This window comes from Sciurus vulgaris, assembly GCF_902686455.1.
Source record: "Sciurus vulgaris genome assembly, chromosome: 2".
In the NCBI taxonomy this organism is placed as follows: Eukaryota; Metazoa; Chordata; class Mammalia; order Rodentia; family Sciuridae; genus Sciurus; species Sciurus vulgaris.
The window spans coordinates 148,648,631-148,673,686 of NC_136462.1; the positions used below are offsets into that span (position 1 = coordinate 148,648,631).

At 40.7% G+C, this 25,056-nt stretch overlaps 2 protein-coding genes across 16 annotated transcripts in view; one reads left to right on the plus strand and one right to left on the minus strand.

Moving 5' to 3' along the window:
• The window catches only part of RCCD1 (RCC1 domain containing 1), a 35,470-nt gene that overhangs the window by 1,929 nt on the left and 8,485 nt on the right, over positions 1–25,056 (minus strand). For 5 of the 12 annotated variants that reach the window (XR_013761541.1, XR_013761542.1, XR_013761543.1 and 2 more), the window contains 2 exons: positions 13,417–13,470; positions 10,960–11,036 (listed from right to left, as the gene is read on the minus strand). Coding sequence is in view for 1 of the 12 variants with exons in the window: in XM_079125499.1 (XP_078981625.1) it covers positions 11,026–11,036; positions 13,417–13,470 (65 nt within the window). In the remaining 11 variants the exon portion in view is untranslated. Of the gene's footprint in view, positions 1–9,826; positions 11,037–12,887; positions 12,976–13,416; positions 13,471–17,633; positions 17,773–18,553; positions 18,716–25,056 lie in introns of those variants that run through there. The other 7 variants (XR_013761548.1, XR_013761549.1, XR_013761550.1 and 4 more) reach the window with 6 other exon arrangements.
• PRC1 (protein regulator of cytokinesis 1) lies at positions 812–24,439 on the plus strand. 4 transcript variants are annotated; one of them, XM_079125435.1, is made up of 15 exons: positions 812–1,390; positions 8,019–8,151; positions 8,360–8,482; positions 11,411–11,644; positions 11,722–11,892; positions 12,891–13,040; positions 13,441–13,588; positions 14,639–14,775; positions 17,295–17,390; positions 18,716–18,862; positions 19,071–19,181; positions 21,299–21,409; positions 22,043–22,219; positions 22,540–22,581; positions 24,109–24,439. In XM_079125435.1, exons 1-15 carry the CDS (start codon positions 1,188–1,190, stop codon positions 24,178–24,180), a joined length of 2,055 nt encoding a protein of 684 aa, XP_078981561.1. In that variant the 5' UTR covers positions 812–1,187; the 3' UTR covers positions 24,181–24,439. The 4 variants fall into 4 exon arrangements, with proteins under 4 accessions (XP_078981561.1, XP_078981562.1, XP_078981563.1 ...); XM_079125436.1 differs by having other exon boundaries at positions 22,543–22,581; XM_079125437.1 differs by lacking the exon at positions 22,540–22,581 and having other exon boundaries at positions 813–1,390.

The window sequence follows — 25,056 nt, forward strand, 5'->3', positions numbered from 1 at the left end:
GTAAATTTAAAAAATGTTCTCTACTATTAGTGCTGTGAATTTTGGCATACTGCCAACAGGTCAAAGAATGTTGTAAGCAACAATGAGATTTTTCTGAAAAGAAAGCAAAGAAAGAAACATGGTTCTGGAGGTGAAGCAAAGCATGTGTTAGGGAAAAGGCAAAGGATGAGAATTATGGAAGTGGTGATGCATTAAAATGTGTAATTTCAGTTATCAAATAAGTGCAAATCAAGCAGGAAATGCCTTTTTTTTTTTTTTTTTGCCTATGAAATGAGCATTAAAAGTGTAGTAGTGTTCAGTGCTGTTGAGGGTTAACAGGAGGTGGGTACTGGGGTGAGCCTTGTTGGGGAGGACAAATTAATAAATACAACCTCTTTGAAAAGAAGGCATTACGTTTCTCTGAATCAGTAATAATAATGCAAGATGCAAAGATTTATGTATGAGGATATTTATCCCAATGTTATTTTAAAAATTATGATCTCTAAATATCAATATCAAAATAGTTGAATTATTGAGATATGCACATGCCAGGATATATTGGGAGTCAGGAAAAAAACCTGATGTGTGCATTTAGGGATATAGCTAATGTTCAGTGAGAAAAGGATGATACAAAAATACTTTGATGTCAATTTCAAGCCTTAAAATTTTCATGTAACAGTTAAATAAACATAATTTGAAAGAAAACCAGGCCCGGGTGATCTCCATTTATTCACCAATTGTGTGCCTTGGACAAGTCACTCAGACCTTTTGGGGAGTCTTCTCTCATCTTTTTTGAGTCTCATCCTCTGTACAATGGTGACAGTACTTCCTAAAGGATTTGTCAATGGGATAACTTGTCTAGAAAGATACCAGGCCCTTGAGCAGGGTTCGGTGTTCCCTTCCCTTCCCCTTCAGTGGGCTTTGCAACGCCCGCTGCCTGTGGAGGCACCACAAACTTGGAATCAAAAATGCGCGGGTCGGGTGGGGCTCGGATGACTTCATTGGCTCTGTAGGGACGCACTTCGGCTTGTGACTGAGCAAGATCAGCCACACCGGGCCGAGCGCATGCGCGGACGATGAAGTCCGCCCAACTGGCTCTCCCAGCGAGTTTCCCACGTCCAGGGCGCAGCTCAGGCTTGGGCAGAGAAGGCTCCGCGCGGTAGTCGCTCTCGGCGGAGGGGCGGGAATAAGGCGGGGTTTCGTGAGGAATGATGGGAAGTCGCACCAATCGCACGGGCGGCCCCGCCTCAGAGCGCGGTTTGAAATTCTGCGCGGCCCAACGGCTCGCGGAGCGGCTACTCCGAGCGAGATCTCCCGTGTGTGCGGCTGGTTGCTGCGCTCGGCCCCGCGTGGAGGAGGTCGGGTGTCTGGATTCCCTGGGGCTGCTTGGAGTGTCCGCCATGAGAAGAAGGTGAGAGTCGAGGGGTGGTGGGAGGGAGCGACGCCTGTCCCCAGTACGGGGCCGGTGCAGTGTCCGAGAGGCCCCTCATCCGGGACTAGGGTGGCCGGTCAGCCCGCGGCTAGCAGGTGCATGTTCGAGCCTGACGCGCTGGTCCGAGGTCCCGCAGCCTCACGCCCGTGTCGGGAGCGAGCGGCTTCCAGGGCGCGCTGGGCTGGGGCTGAGGCTGGCGGCGGGAAGCCTTCCCCGCGGCGCCTCAGGTGCCGCTCCTTGGCACTGAGGGTCCCCTCAAAGTCCTAGGTTTCTTGGATCGTGGCTTTGCATTTCTTGAAGCCGTGAAGTTTTAAAAAATCATCTTTGCTTTCCTTTGTATCCGCCCTGCGGTGTTAACGCTTACTTGACGGCTTAGTTTCCTTGCAAATTAAAAAAACTGATGATGGATTTTTTTTCCGGTCGTTTTAACAGCGTCCCCGGCGCTACTGGGGAGGGAGTGTCCAGTTTGAAATTCGACCAGACGTGTGACTTTGGGCAAGAGGTCGAATGCATTTTCTAGCTTCCAAAACAAGAACAATATCAGTGCGAAGGAGTTGTGTTAAAGCTATACAAATGTTACATTCTAAAAGTAGTGAGTGAAATATTGTGCCGATTCCGTATTAAAAGATTTGTAGTTATTGGTTAAACTGATTCCCCCAAGGCTTTGTAAGACTCTTGGTTCCATGATTATTAATTCTGATCAGGCTTTTCCAAATGCTTGTCCTCAGGAAAATGGGTGTTGGGTATAAATTATTAGTACTCTTGCCAAAACAAACAGTATTATACGGTTGTGGATGACAAATAACTTTTTACCCACCCTATTTGGTGCTGGGAATATCAAACCCAGGGTTTACAGCATGCTAAGCAAGCACCTACCATTGAGCTACATCCCAGTTCCACAAATAATCTTATTATCTAAAGGACGTTATCTTTAAACTGCTGTGCGTTTAAGCTAATGGTGCTTCTGAGGACTAGTAAAATCTTAAATAGCATTTGAAGGAAAATGTTATTCACAGTTCATTATGGATGATTCGGGCAGCTTCTATATTCAAGTGAGTGAATGAAAGCAGAAGAAAGTTACACTTGAATGGTTATAATTAGATTTTAAAACAGCAACTGGGATTACTGTAACCCAAAACGAGGTTTTTGGGTACCTGTGAATTTCAGGTATTCATTTTTGGAAAAGAATATGAGAAATAGGCCTCAGAAACAATGGTTGTCAGATTGGTCACTGAATTAACTATGGTTATGGATCCTGAAACAGTTTGGACAGAGCTTTTCCAGAGATGTGTCCAGGGCAAAAACCAGGGCTGGGGCTCAGTGAAGGTTGACTGAAAGTAGGCAATCATTTAGAGGGGAACATTTGAAATCTTTTCCAGTCTGGTGACAAGAGACTGGGAAAAAAATGGTTCTTTTTACAACTTTTGTATCCTTGGGTATTTTTGTATGCACTCTCAGTAACTCAGTATTCTGAGAAAGAACAAAACAAAAAACAAAACAAACAAAAAAAAAGAGATTTGCTCCTTTTAGGGAATTAACTGTTTAATAAGGACCACAACAAGAGCTCTGAAGCATCGTCAAGTCATACAACATTTTTAAAAAACTACAGGTTATTATTTTTTTTCAAAATACTTCTTGAACGTTTGTTATGTACAAAGTACAATTCTAAGTATTGGGGATAGAGTGGCAAACAAAACTGACATCCTTGCCCTCATAGAGTTTACAATCTGAAAAGAAAGGTAATAAATAGGTGTGGTAGCACATGCCTGTAATTCCAGCAACTGGAAGGCTGAAGCAGGAGCAGGAGGCTGGCAAGGTTGAAGCCAGCCACAGCCATTTAGGGGAGATCCTAACTCAAAAAAAAAAAAAAAAAAAAAAAAAACTACAAAAAAAAAGTTGGATGTAGCCCAGTGGTAAAGCAACCCTGGGTTCAATCCCTGGTACATACTTGCTGTCTCAAAAAGGGTTGGGGATGTTGCTCAGGGGTTGAGTGTCCCTGGGTTCAATCCTTGGTATGAAAAAAGAAACCATAGGAAAAAAAGTTGCAGCTTGGTCTAGGAAAGGCTTTCCTAAGAAGGTGACCTTTGAGCAAAGACCTAAAGTGAAGAACCAAGCTGTGCAGCATCTGAGGGAGGAGGGGTCTAAGTAGAGGGAACACAGATGCCCTTAGACAGTATAGCCTAGGGTGTTCCAAAGAGCTAGAAAGCTGCTGTGACCAGAGCAGAGTGGGTGCTGGTGTCAGAAGGTAAATGAGTATCAGATGGAATTGGGCTCTTTGGGCTTCTGGAAAGGCAAAGGTTTTAACTGGAGTGAGATTGGAAGTCATTGGAGGGTTTTAAATAGAAAATAGGACTTGGAGCCCTGTGGCTCCTCCTGTGCTGACTGGAAACTTAAGGAGGCCATGGTTGAAGCAGGGAGCCCAGTTAAGAGGCCATTGCCATATAGGTAAGAGATGATAGTGGTGACCTGGATCCATGTGATAGCAGGAGAGGAGAGCTGAGGAGGGGTGAGATTTGGCTCTTTTGGAGGCAGTGTTAATGACAGAAATATAAGGTGTCAAGTGTCAAACCCAGAGCTTGGCATGTTATTTTTTAATTCTTGCAGCCTATTTGCCATATAGATCTTTTTTTTTTTTTTTTTTAACTGGGAACAGAACCAATGGCATCAAGCATGCTAGGCAAGTGCTCTACCACTGAGCTATAACCCAGCCCTTTAGATTTTATTTTGAAGCTGGGTGTGATGGCACCTGCCTGTAATCCCAGCAGTTTGGGAGGCTGAGGCAGGAAGTTCATAAATTCAAAGCCACCCTAAGCAACTCAGTGAGACTGTCTTTAATTAAAATATAAGAAAAGGACTGGGGATGTGGCTTAATGGTTAAATGTCCCTGGGTTCAATCCCTAGTACCAAGTAATAAAAAAAATAATTTTTTTTTTTTTTTAATTTTGAGATGATCTCATTAAGTGGCAGAGGCTAGCCTTAAACTTTCAATCCTCCTGCCTCAGCCTCCCAAGTAGCTAGAACTACAGCATGCACCACCAAGGTGGCTTATCTTGGTTGTAAATGGAATTGAGATCCACACATTAATGTCCCAATCTCCTATTATTTTACTTTATAAAAGTAATTTGACTAAATTAATTAGTAAAGATTAAGTTTTTCAATGAAGTCATTAATCAAAAATTTCAGATTGTGTCAGTTGTCTTGATACCATATGATTCACTTTCATGGAGTGTATAGTGATTTCTTAGAATATTCAGAATTGAGTAATCATCACTGCAATCAGTTTTAGAACATTTTCATTATCCTTCCAAAACCCCATTAGCAGTCAATCATCTTTTCAGCTTATGGTCCACATACCCACAACTATTTTGTCTGTTCTGGATAATTCATACAAATGAATCATAGCTTTGTGGTCCTTTGTGACTTGCTTCTTTTAGGATAATGTTTTCAAGGCTTATTGCCTGATAATTTTCCATTGTATTGATATACTGCATTTAATTTATCCATTTGTGGTGTTTTCACTTTTTATTATAAATGATGCTGCTGTAAATATTTCTGAACGTTTTTGTATGGTCATCTTTTTAATTCTCTTGGGTAAATATCTAGTAATGGGATTGTTGGGTTGCATGATAACTATGTTTAAATGTTTAAGAAATTGCCAGACCAGTTTCCAAAGAGGCTGTATTATCTTGCATTCCCACAAGCAATGTATGAGGTTCCAGTTTCTCACCAATTCTTATCATTTGTCTTGAATATAGCCATCCTGGTGGCTATGCCATGGTACTTTATTGTGGTTTTGATTTGCATTTCCCTGATGACTAATGTTGTTGAGCATCTTTTAATGTGTTTATTGGCCATTGTATATCTTCTTTGGAGAAATGTCTTCTCAAATTATTTGCCCATTGTACTGGATTTCCTATTGTTCAAGGGAAAAAATGATCACTTTACTTTCATTATGTGATCTTGCCTATAAACCTGTTGTCAGGATCTGAAAGTGCATAAATTCTGATGGATTCAGGAATCTTTGATAGGAATTCAAAGCCATTTATTTTACATTTATTGAACAACTTCTATGTATTAGGGTATGGTAAAATGAAGATGGTAGAGACATAGTAGTCCCCACCCTTGTTTATGACAAGTCCACAGCTTTCCATTGTGGCCTATAAAAGGACCAAGTGTGCAAACCATGAGGGTTACATTCAGACTGAATATTGACCACAGATTAGATCTTAAAAGTTACTTTTAGTAGAATCTTGACTTGCTTCTCCTTTCTAGTTATCAAAGTAATGTGTGAAGAGAGTGCCTGGGAAGGCTCTTTAGTTGCACTTTAGTTCACTGAGATCATATTAAATAAATGCCTTATTACCTGCTAACATTTCTAAAATAAAAGCACAGTAAATTCTTTGAAGCACTAGATTATATCAGGGTATTAATACTGGCTGTCTGGCATAGGCAACTGATATTTGTGTAGAAAATTTTCACCAGGGACAGGTGACTTTAAAATGGAATTTTGTGGCTAGAGAAATGTCTGAAGGTTTTTGTGAATGTTCTCAGGTTCTAGATCTAGGCTGGTGACTGAATCACTGAATCTTCTAGAATAGAAGGGGGCCAGTGAGAGCCTCTACCCATCATTTTTGGACTGCATTCTAAAAGCATAAGTGACTTTTTCAGGCCTGCACCACTGTGCCCAACTCACAACTTTACCCAGGGACACTTAACCACCGAGTCACATCCCTAGCCCTTTTTATGTTTTAAGATAGGGTCTTGCTAAGTTGCCTAGTAAGTTGCTGAGGCTGGGTTTGAACTCACAATCTTCCTGTCTCAGCCTCCCAAATTGCTGGGATTACAAGTGTGTGCAACCACATCCGGCACCCTAAGTTTTTCTTATGGTTTATCTATTTTCTAAAGATTATTGGCATAATTTACACATAATAAACCTAATTCATTTGACATGTTCAGGTTTAATTGTATACTGTTATATATTTGCCATCAAGTTCTAAAACTATTCCATCATCCCAAAAAGTTTCCATGGGCACTTGGATTTTACAGCTGATCTTCCCTGATCTCAAGCAACTAATTTGCTCCTTTTTTTTTTTCAGTAAAATTGTTTGTTTGTATTAGTGATTGAACCCAGGGGACACTTAACCACTGAGATACACCTACACCCCAGCCCTTTTCTTTATTTTTTATTTTGAGACAATCTGGCTGAGTTGCTGAAACTGGCCTCAGAACTTGGTATCCTCTAGCATCAGCCTTCTGAATCACTAGAATTTTAAGCGTGTGCCACCATGCCTGGCTCTTTCACTAAATTTTTGTTTCTCCTAGAATGTTATAAAATGGAATCATTATAATATTTTGTGTGGCTGTTTTTCACTTAGCATAAACATAATGTTTTAGCTGTATCAATGTTGTGAGTAACTTGCTCCTTTTCCTTTTCAGTACTGGGGATTGAACCCCGGGATGCTCTACTACTAAGCTATGTCCTAAGCCCTTTTTATTTTTTGTTTTGAAACTGTCTTGCTAAGTTCCCAGGCTGACCTTGAACTTGTGATCCTCTTGCCTCAGCCTTCTGAGTCTCTGGGATTATGTGTGCTAGCATGCCTGGCTTGTGTTCAGTTTTATTTTGTTGTTTATTATTGGTACTGGGGATTTAATCCAAGGGTACTTTACCAAGGAGCTACATCCCCAGTCCTTTTTATTTTTTCTTTTGAGACAGGGTCTAACTTAATTGCCTAGGGCCTTGCTAAATTGCTGAGGCCGGCCTTGAACTTGTGATCTTTCTGCCTCAGCCTCCTGTTTCTGGGATTATAGGCATATGCCACCACACTGAATTCAATTTTAATAGATACTGCCAATATATATTAACATGGTTGTACTGATTTGTACACTTTACCAGCACTGTATGAAAGTTTAGCTTTTCTATATCTTTACCAACACTGATGTTTTTCTTTGTAATTTTAGCCATTCTTTGCGTTACTAGTTGTAATTTAAGAATAAGATCAGGCTGGGCACGGTGACACAACCCTGTAATCCCAACTACTCAGGAGGCTGAGGCAGGAGGATCACAAGTTTGAGGCCAGCCTCAGCAACTTAGTCAGACCCTGTCTAAAAATAAAGGGCTAGGGATGTAGCTCAGTTAGAGAGTATTTGCCTATCATATGCAAGGCCCTGGGTTTAATGTCTTGTACCTCAAAAAAAAAAAAAAAAAAAAGAAAAAAGGAAGAGAGAACAGAAAAATAATAATAAATCACTTGCTTCTTAACAGCAAGCTCATGTTTTGTTGATGTTTCATCTGATTTTTCTCTAACAAAAGCATTATAATTCTGTATTATACTGTCATAGATAGAATCATCAATGAAAGCCCAGATTCTAAGTATTATTCAGAAGAGTGAATCTCCATGATGGACTGTGATACTGAATTTTGTTTAGCTTGTGTGGAGGGAGAAGGGAAAGCAATAGGTTAGAAGTGAAATTAAGCTGAATGCTTGTTTTCAATTTGTTTGAACCTTAAGGCTGTTGAGAAGCTAGTTTAGTTAGCTCCTGAAAACACTACTTTTAGTCTCTAGGCAAAGATTGACTTAACAGGTAATTTGTTTGTTTTGTTTTTTAGTGAGGTACTGGCAGAGGAGTCCATAGTATGTCTCCAGAAAGCCCTAAATCACCTTCGGGAAATATGGGAATTGATTGGGATTCCAGAGGACCAGCGGTTACAAAGAACTGAGGTTGTGAAGAAACATATCAAGGTGAGCTGGGTAACACAAGTCTCAGGCATAAGGATGCTGGTGTTGCATCTGAGAAATGTGAACACCTACCCTAGGACATTATAGGCTTTTCCTGTTTTTGTTTGTTTTTAAGTCTTTTCTTATAATTTTGAAATTATGATCATTTTGGTGTTGGGGGGGTCTTCTTCTGTGTCTCCAAACTTAACATGAATTATTTTCTTTCTTACAGGATCTCCTGGATATGATGATTGCTGAAGAAGAGAGCCTAAAGGAAAGGCTTATCAAAAGCATATCAATCTGCCAAAAAGAGCTGAACACCCTGTGCAGTGAGTTACATGTAGAACCATTTCAGGTACGTGGCAGTCTGGTGGTTCCAGGTTGGGTCTGAGATTTGGGAAGAAACAATGACTTTGGACTGTAGACAGAGGCTTTCTTGTAGGGTTTATGCTGGAGAAGTGATTTTTCACTTATGTAGAGAGTTGCTTTGCTGAGAAATGAAACAACTAATAGGTGATCAGAAACAAGCTTCTTTTTTTTTTTTTTTAATATCTTTTTTTAGTTGTAGATGGATGTAATACCTTTATTTTATTTTATTTACTCGTTTTTATGTGGTGCTGAGGATCAAACCCAGTGCCTTGCACGTGCTAGGCAAGTGCTCTACCACTTAGTCACAACCCCAGCCCCTAGACACAAGCTTCTTATGCATGGGTTTGGATTTATGGCAGGCCTGTCCTCCTGGGCCTCTCATAGTGTCCCATGCCACAGCAAACCGTGGCCCTGAACCATTGCCTGGCCTCTGCCTGTAGGCTGTTGGCACTGAAGCGGGTTGCACAGTGGAGAAAAAAAAGAAAAGAAACAAGCTTCTTGCTGTAGTTCTGCTTTGTAGAGCATATTAATTGTGTGTGTGTGTGTGTGTGTGTGTGTGTGTGTGTGTGTGTGGTGCTGGGGATTGAACCCAGGGCCTTGTGCTTGTGAGGCAAGCACTCTACCAACTGAGCCATATCCCCAGCACCAGCATATTTTTTAAAAATAAACTTGGAGAAAAAGGTAGGCACAGATGGTACTATGCTATTCTTTGAGAGAAAATGAAAAGGGGTACCTCGGAAGTAAAAGTAGTGATAAAAGGAACAGTTACCCCAAAACCCAACCTTTGTAGTTCTTTTCATACTCAAAGGTTGTATACCACTGAATCAGCCAGAATGGCTATCTCAGAAGAAATGTCTCAAAAGCCAGAGTATCAGGAGCACATATCTAGCTCAGCAAACCGTGATTATCAGTGTAGGTAGCTCAGAGGTAGTGGTATCGGGTCCAACATAAGTTAGGAGTTTGAGGGAAGGATATGAGGGGACAGGGTACTGAAACAACTCTGCTTAGAGCTAGTGAAAACAGTGTTAGAATGTAAAAGGACAGATATGGAGCTTGGAAAAGTAACGATGTACTAATAAGGTTCTCTGATCCCTCTTGCTGTTACAGAAAGAACTGCCTATGTATTTAGATAGAATCAGACTACAAGAGAGACTGCCTTTTAAAGGGTAGGGACAATTCACACCTGGTAGCAGAGAGTAATCAGGCAGACCATGACATCTGCGGGGTTTCCCAGAATCAACATAAACAACACAAAAATAATTGATTTTTGAAACATCAATTTCTCTTTCTTTAATATGTTTTTGGTTGTTTTTTTTTTTTTAAGTTGCTGTAACTGGCCTCAAATGTGGCTCCTGCCACAGCCTCCTGAGTTATTGGGATTAAAGGTGTGAGCCACCATGTTGGCTTTAGTCTGTTTTTTTGAACTTTCAATGTGAAATTGGGTTAGGTATATAGTGATAGATCTCCCTGAATTTATGACAGTTCCTATTTTACTAATGTTAAATGAAGTTGAAGTTGTGTAAGTTTATAGAACATATAACTCCCCCTCTCCTTTTGTCAGTTAAGAGTAATGCAGGGACTACTGAGTTTATTTTTATTGGTAAGGTGATGTTCATGGAATTATTAAGATGAGTATTTCTTTTCTTTCTTTTTTTTTGGTGGTGGGGGGGTGGGTACCAGAGATTGAATCTGGGGATGCTTTACCGCTGAGCTACATCCCCAGTACTTTGTATTTTGAGATATGGTCTCACTAAGTTGCTAAGACTGGCCTTGTACTTATGATCCTCATGTCTTAGCCTCCTGAGAAGCTGTGATTATAGGCATGTGCCACCATGCTCAGTGTAGGTTGAATATTTCAATATAAGCTAGATATAGATACCTTCTTGCTAACCCAAAGCAAGCTTTCCAACCAATTTATGCCTCTTGCAAAAGTGCTGTGGTACCTAAAGATGTCAAATTCATAGAGACAGAAAGTAGAATGGTGGTTGTGATGAGCTGGGGGTGAAGGCAGGGAATGAAGAATTTTTATTAAATACAGAGTTTCAGTTTTACAAGATTAAATGACTTCTGGAAGTGGATAACAGTGATGATTACACAATATAACTGTACAGATGCTCCTCAACTTTAAATGGGGTTACATGCAATAAATTAATTATAAGTAAAAAATGCATGCTGTCACACCAAACCTGCTGAACAAAGTTTATCCTAATTTACCTTACATGTGCTCAGAACATTTACATAGCCTGGAGTTGGGCAAAATAATCTAACATAGCCAGACATGATGGTGCATGCCTATAATCCTAGCTACTCAGAAGACAGAGGTTGGAGGATCCAAACTGAGGGTCAACCTCAGCAATTTAGTGAGACCCTATCTCAAAATTAAAAGGGCTAGGGATGTAGTTCAGTAGTAAAGTAGCATAGTACCAAGAGCAAAAATGCTAAGCCTGGTGTGGTGGCACATACCTGTAATCCCAGCCACTCAGCAGGTTGAGGCAGGAGAATCTCGAGTTCAAAGCCAGCCTCAGCAACTTAGTGAGACCCTGTCTCAACATAAAAAAGGGTAGGGGATGATTTAGTGTCCTTGGGTTCAATCCCTGGTACCCATGTCCTGCTGTCCCCCAACACCCCCCCCCCACAACCACAAGAAAGAAAGAAAAACTGTTAAATTGGTGACTATCTGTACTTAATCCACAATTTTTTAAAATTGGAAAAAACAAAAAATCCTGGTATCTACTAACCTTTCCTCATTTGGGACCTTCATTAGGAGTTCCTCTTTGTGCCATATTCTGTTGGTTATGAGTTGATTTATTTGTAAATTTAACTAAAAGCCTGTCAGCTCTCTTCTACTATCCTTCTCAAGTGATTCTTCTGAAGGAATTATTTGAAACCTTGTAACATTGGTACACTTATACAGGAAGAAGGAGAAACGACTATCTTGCAACTAGAAAAAGATTTGCGCACTCAGGTAGAATTGATGCGAAAACAGAAAAAGGAGAGAAAACAGGAACTGAAGCTACTTCAAGAACAAGATCAAGAATTGTGTGAAATTCTTTGCATGCCCCACTATGACATTGACAGCACCTCTGTTCCCAGCTTAGAAGAGCTGAACCAGTTCAGACAACATGTGGCAACACTGAGGGAAACAAAGGTTACTACCTGCATTTATATTTTTCAAAAGCCCTTTTGGCCTTCCTCTAGATATCTTTTAATTATTTTGTTTAATAGGCATCTAGGCATGAGGAGTTTGTCAACATAAAGAGACAGATCATACTGTGCATGGAAGAATTAGATCACACACCAGACACAAGCTTTGAAAAAGATGTGGTGTGTGAAGATGAAGATGCCTTTTGTTTGTCTTTGGAGAATATTGCAACACTACAAAAGTTGCTGCGGCAGGTAATGTCTTCTCAAATTTAGACCTTGGATCTCAATAGTGTGTGTAACACTTTGAAAAAACTGGCAGCTTTTTCTTCAGTCTTAAATAAGTTCTAATGTATGTTAAGAGAATGAGGGAGGATAAAGATAGTAATTTATGATATTTGACCTTGATTTTATTTTTTGGTACTGAGGTTTGAACCTTGAGGGTCTCAAAAATGCTAGGGAAGTACTCTGCCACTGGTCTACACCCCAAGCCCTGATTTTTTTTTTTTTTTTCTTTTTCTTTTTTAATGTAAACCTTAATTTACAAGTAGATAAGACACATGAAATTTAATATTATAAGAATATGAAATTAAATAATGAAATGACAGCCATTTGAAATAGCCTAGTTTTTTAAAATAAATCTTTATTTTTTATATTTATTTACTCATTCATTTATTTTGGTGGTATGGGAGATTGAACCCAGGACTTCAAGCATGCTAGGTGAGTGCTCTCCTACTGAGCTATAAACCCAGCCCCAAGAACAGTGGTTTTTGTTGTTGTTGTTTTATTTAAAAAAAATTTTTTTTAGATGTTGATAAACCTTTATTCATTTATTTATATGTGGTGCTGAGAATTGAACCCAGTGCCTCTCACATGCTAGGCAAATGCTCTACCACTGAGCCACAACCCCAGCCCCAAGCACAGTGTTTAATTGAAAAATATTTCAATTCAAAACTGGAATCCTGTGGTTTTTTTTTTTTTTGCGGTACTGGGGATCGAACTCAGGGCCTTGTGCTTGCAAGGTAAGCACTCTACCAGCTGAGCTATCTCCCCAGCCCTGGAATCCTGTTATTGATGTCTGAGATCCTTCCACAGTGACACCCTTACAGCTTGTGTTTAGAATGCATCAAAAAATTTCTCTTGGGAATCACAATATAAATACTGCTTCTTCATTTGGGTCCAGACATTCCTTGCTGCAGAGGGCCAGCCTTTTGTGTTAGTTTTGCTTTAATCACAGCCTTTCCTTGCTACAGCTGGAAATGCGAAAATCACAAAATGAAGCAGTGTGTGAGGGGCTGCGTGCTCAAATCCGGGAACTCTGGGACAGGTTGCAGATACCTGAAGAAGAGAGAGAAGCTGTGGCAATGGTTATGACTGGGTCAAAAGCCAAGGTCAGGAAAGCGGTAAGAAACCAAATGGGTGCTGGATAAGCAGTCGTCTGTGAGCATTTCTGGATCCAGTCCAACATCCTTACCAACTTCTCCCTTGGGCTTGCCTACTCTTACTGCTTATCTTCTATCTTCTGTATACATTCCTTAGATTTCTAGCTCCTATAATATGATTGTTATAGAGTGTTGATTTACTTTTGGCTTATTATTTTATTTAAAAAGGGAAACTGCCAGGCATTGAGGTGTATATCTATAATCCCAGTGACTTAGGAGGCTGAGGCAGGAGAATCACAAGTTTAAGGCCTCTGCAACTTGAGATCTTATCAAAAATAAAAAATAAAAATGGAAGGGGAGCTTTTAATCTAAGTGAATATAAAAGTGTGACAAATACCTTTAATATGTCTTGTTCTTTCAGCTGCAGTTAGAAGTGGATCGGCTGGAAGACCTGAAAATGCAAAACATGAAGAAAGTGATTGAGGCAATTCGAGTGGAGCTGGCTCGGTATTGGGACCAGTGTTTTTATAGCCAGGAGCAGAGACAAGCTTTTGCCCCTTACTATGCTGGTTAGTACAGATGCATTCCATGTGGCCTACTCACTGCTCTTTTACAAGCCCAGACACTCACCAGGAAGTCTCTTATTTCCTTATCTGAACAGATGCAGCTAATTCGTAACAATATTATCTCAATCTTCATGTTCAGGAGATAAGACACTAAGGGACGTAAGTGTTGAGCAGCTTAACCCAGGGGTATATAGCAGGTAAATACATTAGCCTATTTGAGCCTAGAGGAGTCTGATTCCTAGAACCAGTGGAATTCTAGGCTGACCTGAATGAAATTATTCTAATTAAATTCAACAAATGTTTTTAGACAGGTTTCGTGACCTGACCTTCTATTGTCTGGGTAAAGCAGAAAGGAAGAATGTAAAAGAAACTAAGATGAAGCAAAACACAGATTTTGGAGAATACTAATGATCTTTGTCCATACCCTAGTCACTTAGTCCCCTTAGGCTAATTATGACAAACATATTCTTTTATTGATGGTTTATTTTTTTCAGTGCTGTGGATTTAATCCAGGGATGTTTTAACACTGAGCTACATCCCAACCCTTTTTAAACTTTTTGTTTTTGAGACAAGGTCTAAGTTAGTTGCCTAGGCTGACCTCAAACTTAAGATCCTTCTGCCTCAGCCTCCTGGGTTGTGGGGATTCTAGGTACACACCACCATGCCCAGCTCCCCCGCCCACCCGCCGACCGCCCAGTGCTGGGAATGAAACCCAGGGCCTCATGTATGCTAGGTAAATGCCTACCACTGAACCACACCCCCAGCCCTGGCTTTTTTATTAGACACGACATATATACTTACTCTTATATTATAAAGAAATTATCTATTTCCATTTTAGGGAAGTGGGGAATAGTAAGTTGGGATACTACACACTTATTTATTTATTTTTTTTAGTTGTAGATGGACACAGTACCTTTATTTTATTTATTTTTATTTATTTTTATTGGTGCTGAGGATCGAACCCAGTGCCTCAAACGTCCTAGGCAGGTGCTCCACCACTAAGCCTACAACCCCAGTCCTGAGTAACTTTTTTAACTACTGGGTCTGTTACAGAGGACTACACAGAAAACCTGCTCCAACTACATGATGCTGAGATTGTGCAGTTAAGAAACTACTATGAAGTGCATAAAGAACTCTTTGAAGGTGTCCAGAAGTGGGAAGAGAGCTGGAGGCTTTTCTTAGAGTTTGAGGTATGCCCTACTTTGTCTGCTTTCTTAAGAATGAAATGAAGTGTTAAGAAAAAATGCTCTGTGCTGGAGATAGACTCAATGACAGAATGCTTGCCTAGCATATGTGAGAGCATGGGTTCAATCCCCAGCTCTGGGGGTGGGGGAAGCAAGAAAGCCCTTGTAGAGAAATCAGAGTCCAGTTTCCTTTGTTCTTTAGCAGGCTTCTAATATCCTATAAATTAATGGCTTAAGGAACCTAGGAGTTTCTTGCTCGAAGGAAGCCCAAATGTGGACAGGGCAGGCTTCTCCAGCTCCAGTCTTCCCACCACTAAATATGGACCTCATCCTCAGGGCAGAGCTGGTTGCTAGAGCTCCCACCTGAAGGGCAGCATGGTAGAGAAAGAACAAAGGCAGCATTGCCCTCTGCCCCTTAATTAAGGGCTCTTCCCAGCCTCTTTTCATAGCACTTGTGTTTATGTGCCACATCAGTTGATGGTAAGCCTGAGAATTGCTATCCCAGGCAAATTCTGGCTCTATTACTAAGGAAGGAGGGAAGAGTGGATGGATGTTGTTGGGCTAGGCAATATTTCCTAGAAAACTAGATGTTGGGATGAATTTGTGTTCTCTGAATTCCTCCTCTTCTATTGGATAGCATAAACAGAGCATTTTGGAACTCAGGGTTGGAACTGGAGTGAGACAAATGAGGTACCAAGGACACAAAATTTAAGGAGAAGATTGTTATAAGGTTTACGGTAACTCTCTTGGCATTCAAAGGGATCTATAGACTTTTTTTTTTTTTTTCTTTAATTAAAAATCATTAATTTACATAGGGCAATGTTGTTTGATTCATTCTGTTATTTTTTCCCCTTCCCCCCCACCCCTCTTTTCCCTCTATACAGTCCTTCCTTCTTCCATTCTTACCACCCTCCTTATCCCTAACCCTAAACCTAACCCTAACGCTAACCTCTCCTACCCCCCGTTATATGTCCTCATCCGCTTATCAGCGAGATCATTCGTCCTTTAGTTTTTTGAGATTTGCTTATCTCACTTAGCATGATATTCTCCAATTTCATCCATTTGCCTGCAAATGCCATAATTTTATCATTCTTCATGGCAGAGTAATATTCCATTGTATATATATGCCACAGTTTCTTTATCCATTCATCAACTGAAGGGCATCTAGGTTGGTTCCACAATCTGGCTATGGTGAATTGAGCAGCTGTGAACATTGATGTGGCTGTATCTCTGTAGTATGCTGATTTTAAGTCCTTTGGGTATAGGCCAAGGAGTGGGATAGCTGGGTCAAATGGTGGTTGATCTATAGACTTTTAAGCTGGACTCCTTCAAGTTTATAGGCAGGAAACTAGGACTCAGATGGAAAGAACCTGACAAGACTTTATAGCTATTTATGATCAACTAATCCTTGAATGTTCCTTAATTCTGGGTAAAAATGAAGAAGAGGAGGGAATATAGACACAGCTAAAGCAGCAGCCCTTGTAACTCGTTGCACACTAGAAAAATAAACGAGTTACCTACTGCTCTGCCACTATTGTTGATAGGCTATGACCTGTCAAGCAGTCTGGAAAGGAAAGTTTGGTCTACTTATCATCAAGAATGCTTCTGGGGTTGGGGTTGTGGCTCAGTGGTAGAAGCACTTGCCTGGCATGTGTGAGGCACTGGGTTTGATCCTCAGCACCACATAAAAAAATGAATAAATAAAATAAAGGTATCCTGTCCCATCTACAACTAAAAAATATACATATATGTATTTTTTAAAAAAAGAATGCTTCTGGTTACCTGCCCCATTTCTTCAAGTAATTCCCCTGATTTACAATAGCTAGTTTTATACTCAAATTACTGTATGTATATTATAAAATAACAAAAAAGCAAGAAAAATAAAAAAAATGAAAAACAACACTTTTGGGGAGTGTGGGGCAGTGTTGGGGTGTGAACCCAGAGCTTTTCATTTCACATTTATTTATTTCAGGGCCAAGGATTGAACCCAGGCCTCACAAATGCCAGGCAATCACTCTGCCATTGACCTACACCCCAGTCCTCTACATTTTTGTTTATCTTGTGAGGGTCAATTTAGTGGAACCCAGATTATCTACAAATTTCCTGGCCATGTGCATTTAAACTGCATTCTGTGTCAGTGTGCCAGAAATACAAGGGCAAGCAGAGACATCACAATAAGCCCTGAGTACAGGCCTGCCCGTCCCTCCTCACCTTGTATATTATAATGACATCATCTGACATCCAAACCCAGGAAGGGAACCAATGTCATTGTTACATTTAACTGTTATTTTTTAGATTAAAGGAAGCTCATAGTTTTCCTGCACCCCAGTGGATGATCTTGACTATGTCTAGGAGTGTCTATGGCTTAAAATGCTACCATTTCTAATTGCTAAATGTGGACCAGAATGTAAAACCTTTGAAGTCAATGTAATAATATACATCATGTTATGAGAGCAAGGAATCTTAGAAGTAATTGGTCAGACTATTCTAGGTTTTACTCTCATTAAATAAAATGAATATTTCAGAGAAAAGCTTCAGATCCAAGTCGATTTACAAACCGGGGAGGAAATCTTCTAAAAGAAGAAAAGCAGCGAGCTAAGCTTCAGAAAATGCTCCCTAAGGTAATATTGTTGCTAAGAGTTTTTGGCACTTGGTCTTAATTTTTTTTTTTTTTTTCTGTCCTTTGCTTTGTATTAATTTGCCCCAGAAATATTTTCAAAGTTTAGGCAGGGATTAATAAGTATGCATTGGACCTTCAGTGTAAGCAAAGGCCCAGAGAACACCAAGTAAGTGTAGGCTGCTGGAGCTGCCAAATTAAAGACTACAGAATAAGTGGCTTATACTACAGAAATTAATTTTCTTACAATTCTGGAAGCCAGTAGTCTGAGATTCAAGATGTCATTGGCAGGGCTGAGTTTCTTCTGAGGACTCTGCTGGACTTGTAGATGGCAGATTCTCATCCTTGGATCTTCACATAATCTTACCTGTGTGTGTCTTTGTGTCCTAATTACCATCAGTGATTGAATTAGGGCCCACCCTAGTGACCTTATTTTAACTCATCTACTTTCTTAAAGACCATCCATCCAGATACCCTTACATTCTGAGTTGTTGGGAGTTAAGACTTCAGCAAGAATTTTGGGCAACATTTTGGCCCATAATAGAGGCAAGCTTTTGAGAAAGTGCTGTGGGCTTTATTGCTATTTTCTATTTTAATAATAGTAATGCTTCCCATTTTCTGAGTTGTCACTATTTCAAAATGTTTTCATTTATTCATATATGTCACAATATCCCTTTAGGTTAATACTGTTTTTATAGACCAGGAAACAGATACTGAGGAGTAACTCGCCCATCTTTTCACAGCTAGTAAGAGTATCCCAGATTGAAACCCAGATAGTCTGGTTCCATAGTCCTGCTTATAGTACACTGTCTGGTTAATGTTACTGATATTGTTACCAGCTCCAGGCACCAAAACCTCATTATTTAGACTCTGGGTTCTTGCCTTCCTCTACCTTTCTATGTGCTGTGAATGAACCATCTCTGGTTACTCTGACCTGTATGACCTGTACCACCATGGGTCCAGCTCCATGAAGTTAGAATGATGATGCTCTGGGAAGGGAAGAATCATTGTTTTTTCTTTTTCTTTTTTTTTTACCCAGTGGTGGTAGCCCTGAGGATGGAACTCAGGACCTGGCATATGCTAGGCAAGTGCTCTGCCTCTGAGCTACACCCCAACCTTTTTTCATTTTATTTTGAGACAGGGTTCCCCTAAGTTGCCCAGGCTGACCTTGAACTTGAAATCCTCCTGTGTCAGTCTTCCAAGTAGCTGGGATTACAGGCATGTGCTACTGCACCATGCTTAAGTAGTTATTCTTTAGGATAATTGTTTCATTTGGGCTTTAACCCCAAAGATTAAAAGTAACTAACATGTTCTTGTTTCTGGTCTCAGCTGGAAGAAGAGTTGAAGGCACGGATTGAAATGTGGGAACAAGAGCAATCAAAAACATTTGTGGTGAATGGACAGAATTTCATGGAGTATGTGACAGAACAATGGGAGATGCATCGACTGGAGAAAGAGAGAGCCAAGCAGGAAAGAGTAAGTGCACACCAACTGGGAGAAGAGGAAGATAGTTTATGTATCCTAGCATGTCTGCCAGGGCTAGTTGAAGAATTTGGTAGCCTTCTGACAGCTCCTTTAACTCGGGCTGCAGACTTGGCTCTAGATTTGAGGCCCTGCTTCTGTTCCCATTCTAGAACCACTCTCTTACTGGGACTCATCACTGTTGCTTCTCACTTTCACACAGCAACTAAAGAACAAGAAGCAAACAGAGACAGAGATGCTCTATGGCAGTGCTCCCCGAACTCCAAGCAAGAGGCGAGTACTGGCTCCCAACACGCCAGGCAAAGTGCGGAAGGTAAATGCAACCTTTTTGGGCTCTCTTTCACCCTCTGTACTGTGGAAATGGAAGAGCAGTTTTCTTCCCTTCCAGGTTCAATGAATTTGAGAGTAAATCGGAGACTGTAGTTTAATCTTGAGTAGTGGCTTATTCCAATAGTCAAGGAGTGACCAGCTTTGATGTGTGCCATTTGTTGATTTCTGGCATTTAAACTCCTGGGGACCAATAATTGCTAACATTGTGTAATGATGAAACTTTCAGAGGTTCATCATCCTGTAATTCTACCAGATCACCATAGTAACTTTCATGCTTAATGAATGGAATGTTTAATATCCCTTTATCTCTAGAACAGGAAGTCAGGGAGTAATTTTTTACTTTCTTTTTAATAAGAGGTGCATTATTTTAAAAATCACCTATAACTACAATAGAGCCACTGTGAATATTTGGTATTCTTTCTGCTCCCACCCCCCAGTGCTGGAGACCAAATCCAGGGTAGGCAAGTGCTCTACCACTGTGCTACATCCCCAGCCTTGTTTTATATTGAGACAGGGTCTTGCTAAGTTGCCTAGGCTAGCCTCAGACTGAAATCTTACTACCTGAGCCTCCTAAGTAGCTGGTATTACAGGCTTGTGCTACTTTCTACCTTTTAAATTTTAAGATTTTAACTACCTCAAACTTGAGATCCTCCTGCCTCCTGCCACTTTGGGGCTTCAGGTCTTTACTGGCACCATGTCCAGCCTAGTCTTAAAATAGTGTATTTTTACATAATAGAGGTCATATTATATAATTTTGATTTTTTTTTTTTTTTTTTTTTAACCTTTCCCCCTATTTCATACACATTATGATTTTTCCCCCCTTGGGTACTGGGAATAGAATCCAAGAGCATTCAACCACTGAGCTACATCCCCAGTCCCCCCATCACCACCTCTTTTTGAGACAGGATCTCACTGGGTTAACCAAGACTGGCTTCAAACTTGCTATCTTTTTGCCTCAACCTCCCAAGTCACTGGGATTTCCTCTGTGCCCAGCTGGGTTATGATTTTTTTTTTAATAGCACCAAATCGTCTTCAAACATATTCTTTATTAGTTGTATATTCTATCCTTTTAGAAAATATTGTCATTTATTAAATTAGTTCCCTCTTTGTGTGACACTAGGTATTTTTTAATTATGGACATGTGATGAACTTTTAAAAACATAGTACTTGAATTCTAGGATTTGTTTTGGATCAGTGATGCTAGGACTATAAAAATAAGTGAAGAGAGCTCTTGCTGCCAAGAGTGCTGTAAAATATTTCAAGTCTGGTTGTATTAATCACTCAATCTAATCCCAATGTGGCTATGGCAGTTCTTTAGTACCTAAGTGTTATCATGTGTCCACTTCCTGTCAACACATGAAATTTTCAGACTTTCAGGTTTTTTTCTTGCTTCTTATTCAACTTATTTTTTTTTTTTTTTTAAACTGGTGCAATACAATTGTACATAGTGATGGGATTTGATGTTACATATTCATGTAGACTCTGTAAGTTCTGTCTTCCCTTTCTCCTCCCTTATCCCCTGGCAACTAGGGATTTAATTGTCACAGGAGAGTAGTTTTGCATTTTCTAACATTTTACATAAACAGAATCACAAGTACATATTTTTGTGTATGGCTTCTTTCATGTAGCCTGATTTCTTTGAGGTTCATCCATGTTGTTGCATTAATTAATAGGCCACTCACTCCTTTTTATTATTGAGTAGTATTTTATTCTATAAATGTATCATAATCTGCTTGTCCATTTCCCCTGCTGAGTATTGTTTCTAGCTTTTGACTAATACAGATAAAACTCCTGTAAACATTTTCTTATAAGCATTTGTATAGATACATGTTTTCACTTCTGTTGGGTAGAATTTGGGTCATATAATAAATGTCTCCTGCCATAAGTGATTATACTATTTTATAGTTCCATCTACTGAATATAAACATGCTTTGAAACTTCACATTTCCTCAAGTCTATATAATACAGATGCAGCAGGCTCTTTACTGTGTAGACTCATCTTTTCTGGACTATTTCCCCTAATCTTTTCCCTGTTGGGGAGAAATGGGTTGCTGGAAAGGCTGAAGATGTTTGATCAGTAATATATCTGTTTTTCTCTAGCTGAACACTACTACCATGTCCAATGCTACAGCCAATAGTAGCATTAGACCTGTCTTTGGGGGGACAATCTACCGCTCCCCTGTGTCTCGACTTCCTCCTTCTGGCAGCAAGGTAAGTAAGTTCTTGGGAATGTACATCCCCACATGCTGCCTAGTTGAGCCCTCAACTAAATGAAGCCTCTGGGTCCTAATTTCTAATCTCCCTGAATTTGGTTATCAGTGAGATGCTCAGAGTTGACAGATATAAGTCAGATTATCATTAGATAATAATCAAAAGACTAATGAAGAGAAAAAACAGCCACTGAGCCTCCCTGGTGCTATGGGAAGCACTGGGCTGTATTGAGGAGACTGAAGATTAGGTAATGGTCTTGTGGTCTCTGTGAGCTCAGGTCTAGTCAGGTTCCCTACACATGGGTCCAGCCCATCGACACTGGGTCACTAGATACTTGAAGAGAGGTGCGGATTCTGCTAAAACATGTTTAGTCATTCAGATATCCTTAAAGGCTATTCTCAAGGTATGTGCTCTATGAATCATTAAGAATTCAAGGGTCTGAGAGTGTATAGCTTAGTGGTGAAATCTGGTGGTAGAGCTCTTGACTATCACCAAGGAAGCAAATAAAAAAATAGCTTTTTATCACAAGTATAAATTATAGACATAAATAATGTGATATTAGCTCTTGAGCATTGGGGTTTTTTGTGTGTGTATGCATTCATCATAATGAATGGATCTCTTTCCTTACTCTAGCCAGTGGTCAGTTCCACTTGTTCTGGAAAGAAAACACCCCGTGCTGGTAGGCATGGAGCCAACAAAGAGAACCTGGAGCTGAATGGCAGCATCCTGAGTGGTGGGTACCCTGACTCGGCCCCCCTCCAGCGCAACTTCAGCATTAATTCTGTTGCCAGCACCTATTCTGAGTTTGCGGTAATTCACCTTTTCTAATATCTACCAGTCTCTGGGGAGCACACAGTTGGGGCAGTCATTGTCTTCCCAAGGGCACCCAGGCTACCTAGTCAGGCTATCCAAGGTACCTTGGAGGCTGAGAATCCCTTTCCTGCCTTGACATGGTGAGGGTGGGGGTGGTTGAAGGCAGTGTATAGGAAGTTGGCAGTAGCAACTAGTCATTTAACTTGGATCCTTCTGCTTAAGATAATACCACTCCCTGGCTGCAGGAGGTGACCCTCTAATCATTGCCCTGGTGCTCTCTTGGTGGAGTTCTTGGTAATTGTCTTCTTTGTTCTTAGAAGGATCCATCCCTCTCTGACAGCTCCACTTTTGGGCTTCAGGTCTGTATGGCAACCCCTGCATGTCCAGTGTCCCTTTTCCAAACTCATCTGTCATCTTGCTTCATTCCCATCTGGGCAAAGGGCAGCACTAACCTATAATCTCAGCTGTATTATTACAGAACTATTTTAACAAAGGAATTCTATTACAGACTTCAAAAATAAGTATATGGCTTATGTTTCCAATGGGCTGACTAGCCTGCTGACCAGTAAGAAAACTTGTTCAGACTTGAATTGGATTCTCAGCCCCACCTAAAGTCAGGTGAAGAATTTTAAAAACATATTTCACAAAAGAAAACCTTCACTCTCCCCAACTGTGATATCAGAGGCCTACAATATGCTAGAAAGACTAGAGGCCCCATCATGTGGGGAGGGGAGCCCCAGCTGTGTGCTGCTTATAATGAGGTTCTTGACCTGTGTGCTGATTATTTCCTGGAGTATATGTCTTACTAACTCAGGGCTGAATCTAAACTTTGTCTACTAGTCTTTTCCCCACATTTGCCTGTTTCTACCACACTGAGCGGCTAAAGCATATATGAAGCACTGGATTAAAATAATTTTTCCAGAATGATCATCTCCTAGTATCCTGCTCTGTATTTCCTAACACTTTACTGCAATGCCTTTTCTTAACAAGCTCTTTTCTCTTCCCCCTCCATGTCTTGCCTTGAGACTGAGGTGAGGGCTGCCCCCTTCCCTCAGGGAGATACAGAGTTAAAACCTAGGCTGCCTTCTCTCTAAAAATGATGGAAAATGGGACAGTTGCCCAAGGCTGTAGCTAGTGTGGAGCATTTAAACCAGCTTCATATTCTGGCACTTTATTCCAATTTATATTCCTGGTAGTAGTTGTGCCTGTAGAAATGGATTTGTGCTACTCTGGCTAGCTGCGTGCTGGACAGAGGGTCCTATTTGTCTCTTTTGCTTACTTAGCCAAGGCTCATTTTATCCACTTGGGGCTTAAATGTTCCTGCCTATCTCTATGGCCGATAGTGGGGCTTCATTTGCTTTTGGTTAAAGCTAATAACACTCCACCAACCAGCACCAAAGCCACCAACTAAGCTAACATCTACTAATATCTGTCTTTCTCAGTGGTCATTCAGGCTTTCCCTTCTGCTTTTATGCCATGTGCTCCAGCATGAGATCAAATCACCAGCAGGTTATAAGGCCCTCAGCCCCAGGGATTGGTAGATATATGGTCTGGCCCATTGTTTTATAAAGGGCTCATGAAAACAAAGCTTTTTGCTTATTTAGCTTGGCAACTCCAAGAGTAATTCTGTAAAGTATAAGGGATTTCTTAGGTGACGTTTTAAAAGAATGGACTGGCTGAGGAAAGGGGCATGTGTGCGCATGCGCTCAGTATATGACTAACCCAGTGGAACTCAGTTCCTCGCCTATTCCTAACAGCCTGAATTAGGGATCTCTTGTCTCAGAAACTCCTCAGGGGACTTTCTGTTGACACTTAACCAGGCTTAGAAGGGAAAGGCATGCATGATAGGGGTAGTACCGCCACTGATGTTATTTATTTTTCAACAGCGAGAACTTTCAAAGGCTTCCAAATCTGAAGCTACTTCTCGAATCCTCAATTCAACCAACATCCACGCCTAAGGAGTCCTGACCAGCCAACCACTGTGGCTTCCTGTGCATAGACTGGAATTAATTAAACAGGGGTGGCACTAGTTTTTCTTCAGTTTAGATGCACTTAAATCCTGGACAGGTTCAGTTACCATGGGCCTAACTTAAAAGACACGAACAAATGACAGATCAAAGTCTGTCATGGATTTAGTGGGTCCACAGAGTTGCTTTTATTTTTGACTCAAGAAATACCTTAAAACCTAGTTTATAGCAGTAGGTATATATATTAGCATCTAGGACCTAATTTCTTTCTCTACCCCATGATTCTACTTGTTGAAGCATGATTACCATTGTATAAAAAAATGATTGTTTAGGCCCAGCCTTGGGGGATGGGAAATGAAGGAATTTGGGCTTGTATACCTATAATTACCAATTAACATCGTTTTTTTTGTCTAGGGGTGTTCAGTTTATGATGTAGCTCTGATAGCTTTGCCCTCACCAAAAGGCCTGTCCCCACTACTCAGGACAGCCTTCCTCCCAACGAGGATGTCTGTGTCAGCATTTGAGGTGGCCTGATGTAGTGCCAAAGAGTGACAGGCTGGGAGCTCCTTTTCTTAATTGTACAGTGTGTTATACAGTGCAATCCCTTTGAGGGTGTGTATGAGTGACTGTTTCTTCAGAGTTCTCTGGGTCCACTGTGCCTGAACTCTGAACTCTGTTTGAACTGAACTCTGTTTCTTCAGAGTTTACTCTGGGTCCACTGTGCCCAAGTTCTACCCTTGCAGCTGCCAGCCCAGTTGGGAGGCCATCTGGGTAGGTTGGGCCATTTCTGTTGCAGAGATGAGCAGCTTTGCACATGTCACTGCTGGGGACTTTTTCCTGCTTTAGCTTCCACAGATAAGGCTCCTT

Excerpts from the sequence above, each read along its gene's own strand:
- PRC1 (XM_079125435.1), top strand. The coding sequence starts at position 1,188 with ATGATGGGAAGTCGCACCAATCGCACGGGCGGCCCCGCCTCAGAGCGC. Across the intron at positions 14,776-17,294 it reads GGCTTTTCTTAGAGTTTGAG|AGAAAAGCTTCAGATCCAAG; the intron begins GTATGCCCTACT and ends TGAATATTTCAG. Across the intron at positions 22,220-22,539 it reads GCACCTATTCTGAGTTTGCG|AAGGATCCATCCCTCTCTGA; the intron begins GTAATTCACCTT and ends CTTTGTTCTTAG.